General features: G+C 38.9%; 1 protein-coding gene across 2 annotated transcripts in view; it reads right to left on the bottom strand.

Annotated features, from left to right (window-relative positions):
* Positions 1-314: 314 nt before the first annotated feature.
* The window catches only part of MTOR (mechanistic target of rapamycin kinase), a 61,895-nt gene continuing 49,820 nt past the window's right edge, over positions 315-12,389 (bottom strand). For both annotated transcript variants that reach the window (XM_010723001.3, XM_010723002.3), the window contains exons 40-58: positions 12,034-12,134; positions 11,694-11,790; positions 10,973-11,071; positions 10,244-10,366; positions 9,473-9,655; positions 8,687-8,821; positions 8,207-8,381; positions 7,867-8,002; positions 7,155-7,302; positions 6,335-6,457; positions 5,979-6,061; positions 4,793-4,865; positions 4,214-4,288; positions 3,576-3,711; positions 3,100-3,165; positions 2,300-2,380; positions 1,948-2,028; positions 1,646-1,751; positions 315-1,069 (exon numbers count right to left, since the gene is read on the bottom strand). In XM_010723001.3, coding sequence (XP_010721303.1) covers positions 1,054-1,069; positions 1,646-1,751; positions 1,948-2,028; positions 2,300-2,380; positions 3,100-3,165; positions 3,576-3,711; positions 4,214-4,288; positions 4,793-4,865; positions 5,979-6,061; positions 6,335-6,457; positions 7,155-7,302; positions 7,867-8,002; positions 8,207-8,381; positions 8,687-8,821; positions 9,473-9,655; positions 10,244-10,366; positions 10,973-11,071; positions 11,694-11,790; positions 12,034-12,134 — 2,037 coding nt within the window. In that variant the 3' untranslated portion in view covers positions 315-1,053. The remainder of the gene's footprint in view (positions 1,070-1,645; positions 1,752-1,947; positions 2,029-2,299; positions 2,381-3,099; positions 3,166-3,575; positions 3,712-4,213; positions 4,289-4,792; positions 4,866-5,978; positions 6,062-6,334; positions 6,458-7,154; positions 7,303-7,866; positions 8,003-8,206; positions 8,382-8,686; positions 8,822-9,472; positions 9,656-10,243; positions 10,367-10,972; positions 11,072-11,693; positions 11,791-12,033; positions 12,135-12,389) is intronic.

Genomic DNA, 12,389 nt, shown 5'->3' on the forward strand with positions numbered 1-12,389 from the left:
GCCGCTGGGCTCCCCGCCGCCGCGCAGCCTTTTCCCTCGCCGACGGCGGCCGCCATCTTGTCCCCTCAGCCACGCGACGCCCAGAAACTCTCGCGAGAGCTTCCCGCCCGTCAGGGCCGAGAGCGGAAAAGGGGCAGCGCGTTCGGGTGGCTAGACAGTACCAGGCCTTCCATCTTGCGCCCCCTTGCGGCGTGGCGGGCCGTGCTGTCTGCGGACCGCCATCTACCCTGCCTGCCATCTGTTACTGCTCGGCCCGCCTCCCTGTCTCTTCCTAAGAGGTACTTAGGAATAAACAAGAACGCAGCCCACGTTTCTACATTTTGGTGTAATTTATTGGCACAAAAATATTCAAATACAACATGGCATCTAAACATGGCTACTCTGTTGTATTTTGTGCATTTTTTTTTAACGTTTTATTCATAATTCACAACTTTGTCCACTCCCCTGTTTAATAACCATTATTTTCTGTTTCAAGTTATGACCAGCTCTCCCCCTTTTGCCTCCTATGCCAGTTATCAATTTCCCCTACTTACTTCCCAACACTGTTCTTTAATCAGGACACTGGGAGCTCCCCAGCAGTATCTCATCTGCACCCTGCAGCCAGTTTGCACTGATCAATCTGCACTGAGGCACCTGGTTACGATCAGCTTAAGATCTTAAATTCTTAAGATCTGCTTCAATCTTCTGATCAGGGCAACAACCTGCTTGCAAGTGACTTAGTTACATTGCAAAATAAGTCAAAACCCGTATATAGTTATATTCACCAGTTCCCTAAAGACCAAGTGGAACCATTGACACCTGTGGTACAATCAGTCTTCACTGTCCTGGAAACCCAATCAACTGTTGTGTTTCAGACAGCTTGTGTTTCCCCAGTAGCAGCTATAAATTGGCTTCAACCAACTTTTAATATACAATAACTCTTTTCATTTACATTTCAAAATATTTGACAAAGGCTGTATATCAGTCCAACGTTCAGTTTGTGTTTGTAGAAGAGCAAGTTCGGAGTGCAAAAGCCTCCAGAAAAAAAGGCTGTGGATACTTTGGAATCTTCTGTTACCAGAAAGGACACCTAAGGAAAACAAAATATTGTGGTAATGCTAATTGGTCTGCAGTTTCACAAAGGCAATGCTGAGAAGGACTGAGATTGCCAGGGCACCATTTTAAAGACATAGTATAGGAAAAGTTAGCTGGAAAGAAGCATGGGGATCACCTGCCAACTAATGCTTAAAAACTAAAAAGAACTGTTTCCTTCAGCATAGTCCACTGTTCTCTCTCTCTCAAATGGCAGACATGCAACTAAGTAATTTATGTTTACTTCAGAATATGTAATTCTTCACTGTAACTGAAATCAGTGACTGACACGTGCCTTACTTCAAACACTTGCAGTGTTCAGGCTGATTGCAGCTTAAATGCTCTATCATTCCCATCACTCCTTGTGACAACTCACTTTCTTACAATGACTGTCTAAGGGATCTCTGCCATAGGCCTGCAAAATCTATGAGATCAGATCAACATGTGCTAAGGCTTCCATACATAACTAAATACACAAGAAGTAATGTTTTTGTTGGCTTTTTCTCTGCTCAAATTATTAATTCCAGATCATTCAGAGAAGAACTTTGTATTGTTAGCTGAATGACAAACTCACCATCCAATGTAGCACTGGCACAGATTCTCATGAGAAGTAGCCTGCTTAATGAGCAATTCTACTTGTGTGGGTACATCAAGTGTTTCATCATGAGAGAAGTCTCGACCTTTGAAATTAAGGGATGAAAAAACATGAATGGAAGTCGCATGACATAAACATAACTTCTAGATGGCAAGTTCAGGACTGATGGGACTTGTACTACCCTTCCCTTACTGGATATAAATCACAGGATTAACACAAAATACAAATATTAAAAATAGTGCTGATCCATCTTATCAGATTTTACATAAATAAGTGCTTACCAGTGAGTTTATCTCGAACTCTGTTGATAATTTGAATTGCTTTCTTATTTAGAGCTTCTGGCTTCACGAGGCCATCTCCTACTACAAGAGAGAAGTAGGAAAAACCCATAGAATTAGGACCTCATCCAAACAATTAAAGCATTTGTCCTGCTGTCACATCTGTCCTTCCCAAATATCATTCTGATTGCTAGCAAACCCAAATTCCATTTTATTTTCTGTCATCTCTTTCTGTAATTGAGAACACACGTAATTATGCAGTTCCTTGCCAGCATAAATGTGGAATGTGTCTCATGTGAAATTTCCATATCTGAGAACAATTTTTGCATCAGTATAAGATCACCAAGGAACTTACTGAAGGAATGGATGGATTCAGGCACTGTGGTCCCAGTTTTCTTATGGGCTGTCTCCCCCAGTTCCATACCATCTAACATTTCTTTTGATAAAAACACGAAAACAAAAATGAAAATGTTGAACTGAAAGGCAGCTAAAGTAACATTCTTTTGGAAACATTAATAACACCGTTAATCAGCTCTTTTGAAAAGCATACTTGACTGTGACAAAGCATACTACACATCTCTATCACTACTGCAAACGTAACACAGGAGCAAACATCTTTCCCTTGCTAAAATTCTGAAAGGTTTGATCCAACTTTCAGGAACATTTCCTATTAAACTGTAAACAAGAGATACTTTGAAGTTATATGCAATTGGCCTAAAACTACAGCAAAGACAAATTTATATAGAATTTATAGAAATTTATACAGAAATTTATAGAACTCTGAGTATGAAACACTGTCACTGTTCTATAGTCCAAAGGCAAACAATTGCTAAGATTCAATGCAATGAACCTTCAACACTGATTGTTACTCGCCGTGTTCTGCACACTAAAATTTGGTGGCTAAGGAAATAACGATCACATGGCAATTATAATTTGGTTTACAACAGTTTATGTGCCCCAGGGTAGTGTTAATATAAATGAGCATCTGCTGTTTGAGCCAAGTGCCGAACTCAACACTTAGTGCTAAAGCTAATGACAATAAGCTCTTTGTTACTTCTGAGAAGAAAAAAGGCTGAAAACACCTTCATGGCCATGTATACTGTTAAAAAATAGAAAATGCCCCAAACATCTGTCATATACATTGTTTTTACTCACCTACTGACTGGCTGGCTGAGTAGGAGTCTGTTCTTGTTCGTGAGCGTTTATTGCCCTTTGTATTTGCTGCAAGAAAATAACAGAACTAAAAAAGATGAACTCAAGTTTCAAAGGTTTGCAGCAAATTTGCCTCTCCACAGACAGTTTATGCTTGACTGACTTTCTTCTCCCCCAAATGTCACCCGAAATGGCTTTTAATCTCTTGATGACAGCTAACACAAGGACAACTCAAACTGTTTTGCATGTAGCTTAGTTCTGTGCCTCAGTTTAAGGGCAGAAATGGTTTTAATCACTGTGGTAAGTTTACACTACAATCCCTAGAACCACGTACAATAAATAGCACTTGCAAATCAACAGTATAACCAGTCTGCCTTCAAACAGACACTAGGTTTTATGCTTCTGCATTTCTTGTTCAAATATAACCTTAGTGAGGTTGTCGACACTCCTCGTGTCACTGTTTGCTCAGAAAAACTTACTGTCCATCAGCCTCCAGTTCAATAATGGATCATACACAAAGGCTTCCAGCACAGCCATGACACTGTCCTTATGCTCACGCAGGACTTCCATCACTGTGTGGCAGGTGATTCTGTAATTGCCATCAAGGCCCGTCACCTTCAGAAGAGAAAGAAGCCATCAAACATGCTGCTTTGTTCATTATGCAACTCCAATCCTAATTTCTAGGGAACGGGAAATGGCTCGTGCTTTGAATTAAAATTCACTTCTGTCATTCTCTGTTCATTAGAAGAACAAGACAGATGATCCCTGCAACCTAAGCTCCTTTCTGACATCAAATCGACCCCCGTAAAGCACCATGCTATTGGTTGTGTTTGGTTGATGTAAAACCTATTTTGAAGTGAGGAAATTACGGAAGGCCTAAGAAATTGAAGAAATTTCCTTTCTTTTTTTCCCCCCATCAGTGAAAATGTTGCTTTCCACTGTAATGCACTGTACAGATCACAAGACCTGAAAATGAAGTTGAAACAGTAACTCACATCTCTCCCTCTTGCAGGAGTGGAGAGGTTCAACCATAACAGTAATACAGGAAAAAAAATTTAGAAATAGGTGCCATTTTCCCTAGGAACAATTCCCTTTATATCAAAGAGGGAATACTTACCTCCATAGCGTTTGTCAGCATCCTTGTTAACCGAAATGGGATCTTCTCAGGGAACTTCTCTCTTGTCATTGCAACCTAAACAAATAATGGAGAATTAGTAAATGAATGGCTAACTTATTAATAGTTAATAAGTACTGTTTTTCTTGTTACACCCTTAAGGGTTATACTCCAAAGAAAGTCCCAGCTTTTATTCTTGAGGTTACACAAATTTGAGGGAGAAGCTAGGTAATTAACTTGGCAACAGGGAAAATTCAAACACGTGCCCATGTTGCTAATGCTAAATAACAAAGATTTCCAATTAGTAGCTTAAACTGCTCCAGGAAATTTTACAGAACAGTGATGCTAATAGCTAATACATCTTTGCTTGTTTCAGAGTGGTTAGCTAATCACCAAGACATACCTCTGAGATAAAACTCATTTTATTTTCACCCATAGGTAAAAGTGAAACCCAAAAAAGAGCCAAACAGGTTGCTCAGGACTACTCTTCAAGGTCTACTTTTCTTGACTTATAAATAGATTTTTGATCTATCAGAGAATGCGAAACATTACTGAAGTTTATGTTCAAATGCAAAGACTTACCTCAAAACAGTCCCCAAAGTCGATATGCAGGATTTTTCCACTCAGTCTGTCTAACATCAGATTGGAAGGGTGTCTTTGATGAAGGAGTAGGAGAAAAAGCAGATTGACAGGTCATTAAGAAAAAATAAAGTAAATCGCAGCTCTAGTCTGAAATGATATTTATCTTCATGAATGAGAACAGCCAGTGACAGCTTGCTTGTCTGAGGTCTTCAATCTCAGGATGAACAGAACAGCTTCCCTGACAGTGCATCTATCACATTATTTTTGTAATTACTTCTCAGGAATTAGATATCATCTCATCACGGAAGACAAACAACCTACTGGATCACTGCCATCAGTACAGTTCTTGGATATGAACATCTATTTTCCAGTTAGGATAATTCTTCTATTTGTATTATCTTTCTTCATTTTTTTTTAATCAGTATATAAATACAATGAATTATGCAAGTGAAGTAACATAAATTGGATTACTACTAGAAGAGAAGAGAATCAGACTTGACTAACAGAAACCAAGATACTGTTATTCATGCTGACTTGTTCCAATTTTGCTTTAATCCAATTTTCAAAGGTTTTAAATTTCGTTATAAAAGCCTTTAAGCACAAGAATAGAAGCTTCTTGTATAAAAACATTTGAGGATTTAGCTTTTTTTGGCATTATAGTCCTTAATTCTAAATGATACTGCCTATCTCAATATTTTGAGAGTTACAATGCCTCTTTTTGACAAAGAATCATGTACTACATACATTATTTCTTTGTTTTACTTTTTTTTTTTTTAATTTGCCTAATTCATTTAAGCCTATACTTCCCTATAGAACATGTCTGCAATGCAGATCAGAAAAAGCATTATCTACTCCATTTTACAGAAAGAATAGGAAATCTCTCTCCATCCTATGACTGAAAGGCCAAAGCCAGAACTTGTGTCTCTTCATACATTCTTGGGTGTATTCCTCTCAGAACAGAGGAAACTCTTATGTGTACTCAAGATGCACAAACTCTATCACATGCTGCAGTGTTGAAAATAATGGCAGCACAATGAAATCTGTAAAGATGGTATCATCATAGCTCAGCAATATCCATACTGAGAGATGTTATCATAAGAACAGATTCAATGAACAGACTGAGAGGTCTTTGCAGTCTGCTTTCATTTAAAAAAACAAAAACAAAAACCTTTGCAATATTACTCACCTGTCCCCAAGACCCAAAATGTACCCAACCATTGACATCACAGCCAGTGAACGAGTGTAGTTTGTTCTTCTGTCAAACCATACCTACAAGCAGAGACAGAATAGAAGAAGTCAGGTAGGCATGTTGCATGTTTCAGCTTACATTTTAATTTATACAATAACTGCTGTACTTTGGAATGTGAAAACCACTCAAAAGTCAATAATTTCCAAACATGGAAAGATCTTCATGAAGCAGCAAAGGTTTATTCGTTTGTGGAAAAAACCCCTTCTGTAGAGATTCATTTGGAGTTTGTGCTGTGCAAGTACACCCACTTCTCCCACATTCTGCAGAGAAGACAGTACATGTGCTGAACTAACCTCTGAGCTTGGACTTTTCAACCACAGCAGTTTGGCAAGGTCATCACCAGCTGTGTTATTGACAGCATGTTCAAATACTTCTACCTTCTGCATTAAAGTCAGGTGGTCATAATCTGGAGCCATCTATAATTGAGAAGTGACATTAATCAACTATGAAAACATTCAGCAACCCCTAGCTGTACTATGAAAAACACAGCAATCACAAATAATTTCAAAATAAACGTGATACAAAATTATTTGCAGACTGCCCAGTATGTTCCCAAACATACCCAAACATAGTATGAGAACTACAGTGAAGAAATCAGGTGAAATGGGATAGGAAACAATTTAGCACCCAAAAAAATAGTCCATAGCCATATTTAATTAGAATACTGCTGAGGTAAATATGTTTTGAAAAACATTTCCTGGGTTGGCACACAAGTTCCCTTTTGGCAGGCAATTCCAGCTTCTCTGGTAATGTTCTGTTTCTCCATTCTGTCTAACTTTGGCCATGTTCCCTAGTCACAATGCTTGTAAATGCCAGCAGCATGGCATCTTCTATAAGGCACATCATATTCATGCAAAACACATTTTAGTCACCAGATGGTGACAACTTATGGTCACTGCTAAAATAGGAAAGGAGAAACAAATAAATTTATGGCCAATTTTGCCTTTTAGAAACATTTTAGAACACTTATCTGATATTCTTGCATTTATTATTGGTACCAACAACAAATTAGAGAACAGGTAAAGTAAGAAAAATGTGTGCATCACTGTTCTTTACTAAGACACTGGAGTTCTATAAGAATGTACCAAAAAATTTGCTACTTTTGCCCTTTACCCTCAGCATGATGCGATGTTCGATGTTCAGCAGGATCTTCTTCTTCTCTCTGTAGTCTCGAATGAGGGCATGCAGTGTGTCACAGTGGGGGACCCAACCTATCAAGCCTGAATTTGTGGACAGTGGAATAACAGCGTATCTCTGAATGCTACAGGGGAAAAAATGGACAATCAGAGCTCAAATTGTTGTATGTTACAACTTACTACACTTTAAGTTCCCCCCCAAACAGATCTGGAACATCCTTTTGGATGGCTGATGTGGTTTTCACAGGAATGCTGCTTTTAGAAGGCACATATTATGTGACCCATGAATATCCATAATTTGCACGAGCCATTTAATATGTTGATGTTTGAACAGTAGTGTACAGAACTGCAGTCAGTGACTATTGACCAAGCTGTTTACTCACTATAATAAAAAAAATCCTTGATAAAAAGCCTGCTCTCAGCTTGAGCACTGCCTTAGGAGCCTATCTTGAAATAGCATTTATCCCAAGTACCATTAACAATTCTCAAGAAAGAATTTGTACTGAGGAAGTTTTTGTTTTATGTAAAACATTTCCTCCAAGTTTCAGTCTATGAATGGGTGCTCTCTCACATGTTCAAAACAGCTTAGCTCCAATACTCTTCACTTCCTTACAAACCAACTGGATATGCCAAGGTTTCCTGTACCTTTGCAGTCACTCATGCACTCAGTGACCATCCCTAACACATACCTGAGGTTTTTACGAAGAGAAGTTGGGTCGTTTGCTAGCAGAGTGTTGACCAACCCAAAAAGCTGCATCACTCTTTCATCTTGACGAAGGTCTTCATGACCTTTCAGAAGGAACACAAACTCATGCCCATTGCTTCCTGAGAAAAGGATTAACAGGGAAAAGTTTACTCTCACTGAGCAAACACTAAAGAGTAAACACAAGGACACAGAAGAACTGAGAAGTTTGGCAATCAGACTGGCCAGACTACAGGAATGGAAATGCTATAGAAGTTTTACGTGACATATACTAAAACCAACTGTTTAAATACTAGAATAGCAAAGTACAAACTGCTTCCTCTTACCCATTAATGTTAGTTTCCTGGGCCGCTGCTTGGAGGTGATGACCTGAAGTGAGGGTGCAATGGACTGAATGCGGATGATGGGCTGGTTGGGATCATATGTTCCTGGCACTGCCAACTCCAGGTCCCGGCACATTAAGAGTTTTGGTGACACGTACTGTAGTTCCAAAGAAGTGAGCTACAGAAGACAGATGAAACATAACTCCTCAAGCATTTCAGTTAAATCTCACTTAAACATCTGAAGAGTTCATGCTGGCAAGGAGCCTAGAACAGTTCACAGTCAGCTGTCAATACTTCAGTACTTGCCAGAAGGGCTGCAAAAGTAGAAAACTTGAAGCTTCTGAAGCTTCTGAGCTTCTGAGCAAATTAAAAGCAGTTAATTCTAGAATACTGAATCTGAATGCTTTGAATAACAAGAAAACAGAGATTAGTATTGACAACGTGCACTGTAACCCTACGAGAGAACTGTACCTCTCTCCCTACCTGAGGCAACTGCTTTGAGATACGCCTGAAAACGTGGTAATAGAGATCCCAAGCCTGGGTTAGGTCCTTGACATTTCCTGATTTCATATACTTCCTGCACCACTCTTGAGCTTCCATTAGATCTCTGCCATAGGCCTAGGGAGGAAGTGAAAAACAAGAGAAACATTTCTACAGGCTACAGTGGAACAGGTGGAGACCACTTAATACCAGTACAGTCTATTTTCAAATTCCATTGCAAATCCTTGACCTCACATTTTTTATAGCGCGCCAAAACTAATGAACCAGAAATTCCTGGATCTAAGACAGGCACTGAGTGTTTTGGGCAACATTACTCCCAAACAGACTTCATAATAGGAGGCAACAGAATGAATAGAACATTCATTCTGTTGAATATTAATAGACCTTTAACAGTAGGCTAACAAGCTCAAATGAATTTCTTTTGGAGACTTGAGAGAGATAATATCTTCAGTCTGTGCTGGTGGTTATCATGAAGCAAAGCAGAATGGAGCTAGAACAGTTAATTGCAAAGCTGCTGTATGTCTTCCAGATCTCATCAGATACCCACTTGATAAAGACTAGGGCAATCTGTGCTGCTATAGCCATGGAACTTCATAGCCACCAAAAGCAATGCAGACCCAGAAATAAATGAAAAGTAATGAAATCTAACAACATAATAATCTCAACAGCCTGAGTCGTTCTTAGACGGCAGCGGTCCTTGGAACTCATCTGGGGCAGGAGGCTGTCCTGCCTAATTTTGAGGGCAAACAGAAGTTTATTTGCTGATACCTGATTGAAGGATGTCTCTTTTAAAGTCTGAGGCCCACGCTCCATCATAGCATGAAGTGGTTCCAGCACCTCAAACATTCCCTTCACATTTCTTTCTCCGAAGTACAGACGAGATGCTTCTTCCAACCCTTCATGCCACATCTCATGCCACAGGATCGCCACACGGATTAGCTCTTCACTTACCTATTTCAGATCAGGAAAAAAAAAGATAATACTCAAGAAAACCCCTAACCATTATGAATGTATGCTTAAAAATGTAGAACGACTTTCTTCTCTGATGGTTATGAAGTGTTTCTTGCTGTCAGCTAGAGGGAGCTACAAAAACTCCCACAAGTTTGTTATATCTTTTCCTGTAAGATGATGATCAGGCTTTTCTCACTGAACTTGTTGCCTTTGAAATATTGTATATATTTGTGTAACTTGGCCTAATAGCATTAGTTTTCATTTATTCATAAAAAGCTTGAGCAATTGAATTAAATTACACAACAATTGAATTAAATGAAAAGTTTTGTTTCCACTTATCATTAAGCAAAAATATCCCTGGGAAAAAATTACTCTTCATTTATTCCATCTTTATTCATAAGGACACACAAGAACTCTGTCTGAATGTTATGGCTCATTTTATATTATTCTCTTGAAATTATGCTGACACTAAGTTCTTCCAAATTAAAACAAAACAAAACTTATAACTGAACAAAATTAACACTGAACAGTCATTTTTGTATTGTCTTACCTGAAATATCAACTACCTTATGACACTTAAGCACTCACCATCATTGCCTGCTGCACCAGTGTGTTACTGTGCTCACACATGTTTTTCAAGATTTTATTTGCAGCATTGTGGCGAGCAGTGGTCGTGGATTTAGATGCCACAGTCAAAGGATAGATCAAAGCCTACAGGTGATGTCAACAAATAACAATATTTTAGGACCATACAGAAGAGTTGCATGAATTGAAAGATTAGCAGAACATTAGTAGCAGTCTTAGGGTCAGACAAGAGAAAGTAATCTTGGTTCTTGAGAGAGGTGGTAGGAATTTGCTATTCAAAGTATTCCAATCCAAAAAGCTTACAAGACTTTAATTCTCTGAACAGCAGAATGACTCTAAGAGCCTGTATCAAACCCAAAGAACAGAAAAACATACTCAGCATTTTGTGATTTTCCATGCTGTAGGAAGAAATTCTGGAAAAAACATCTCAGGAGCAGGCTCTTATCAGTCACTTAATGAGATTAGATTTAAGATGACAATCTGCACTATCCAATTTCCTATTAGAGGAGGAGGACTTCCTCTGCAGCATGGCTCACCTACCTCCAATTTCTTTTTTTTTAATTGAATAGGACTGAGGTGAAATAGTCCCACAGAACTGCAGCAGCAGAAATGCCCCCACTTTCACCTGCTGTGAATTCCATAGCAGGTATCAAGAGCAGTGAGATGGAATATAGAAGAAATACCTTAATAGGCTGCAAGTATATAGAAATTCCTTCTCTAAGTACAGCTTACCTGGGGGTGGTACCGTCCAATATCTGTGAGGAGCTGATGAATGAGACGTCCTACTAATGGTCGAGGGGTGTCAATTCTTGCAATAAGCTGAGGGATAACCTAATAGTAAGGATAAGTAAAATAAACATCCCTGTCAGCACACACACACAGTTCACAAGCTGTTTTCTGCTCTCAGCCAGAGACCTCACAGTCTCTAAAGGAGATACAGGCCCATCATTCATTTTTGAGTCAGAGGATAACATAGCAAAGATCCGAACGGTGCCAAAAATGCAGAACAACTTGTTGAGATGACAAATGCTCCATGCAAAGCTATTATAGGATCTTCACATGGACAGAGCAAGACATGTATTGGAAGTGTAACACTCAAATAAGAAATTAAGCCATTTTTTACAAGACTCAGTCTACAAAGTAGTCTCAAAATAGACTCACTGTCTGGATTACATTGGGATAGCAGTGTTGTTTTATACTTGATCACTATCTTCAATTTTAAAATCTTTGGTCTCTTATTCATGTGAGCTAGCCTACATATAAATATAGAAATTAATGTGAGAATGCTTCTTCAGTATCTATTCAAAATTCTTGTTAAGTCAGTCACAAATTGTACTGCATGCACACTGCTCTTGCCACTCACCTAAGGAAGTGTTTAGTAAAGGATCATCCTGGGTAACTTGTAAAAGATCCCCCTAGGATTCCCAAGACCTTAGTCCTTTGTGTTCCTTACCTGCAACCAAGTATCTATTTGGATTGCCTTGACCCCTTCAACCAAAGCTTCATTCACATCAGGCCAGTGACCATAATCAAACCATAGAGTAAGGACTCTGGAAGAAAGAAACACTCATTAGGAATGAAACAGAACAAAACAAAAATTATCATTCCAGTCAAATATCTTCAGTTACATTTACAAAAAAATTCTTCTTCCCAGAACCAAACTAGGATAACCTAACATGCATTAGTTTGAACTGAAGTTTAGCCATAACAAGAGCAGAAGAAAGGCTCTACCTAATTTTAAACTACGTGGCTTTATCAGCTAGATTTCATTTACTATGGGCTTTATTACATACCTGAGAGTGTCTTGCAGGTTGTTTCCACGAGACAGAGATATGGATCTGAAGAAGCCTTGGACAGCAGGGACTGTGTACATCAAGAGGGTCTTGGATAAATCCTTTTGGAATGAAATTGCTGCATTAGTTCTGCACAGGACTATCAATCCATAGGAATCCTAAACTTAGCATGGGGAAAGAGGGAGAACAGACCTAATCCACATTATAGTTGGCTTCCATTCATGCTCCCACAGACCACATCACACCTGGGTTTCATTTTTTGCTGGACAAAATATATTTATATAGATCTGTATTTACATAGATCTTTCATGCTGGTAGGACTGTGAAGCATTTTTATACCTCAGTTTGTTGGCTAT

This window comes from Meleagris gallopavo, chromosome 23 (assembly GCF_000146605.3).
Source record: "Meleagris gallopavo isolate NT-WF06-2002-E0010 breed Aviagen turkey brand Nicholas breeding stock chromosome 23, Turkey_5.1, whole genome shotgun sequence".
Classification (NCBI taxonomy): domain Eukaryota; kingdom Metazoa; phylum Chordata; class Aves; order Galliformes; family Phasianidae; genus Meleagris; species Meleagris gallopavo.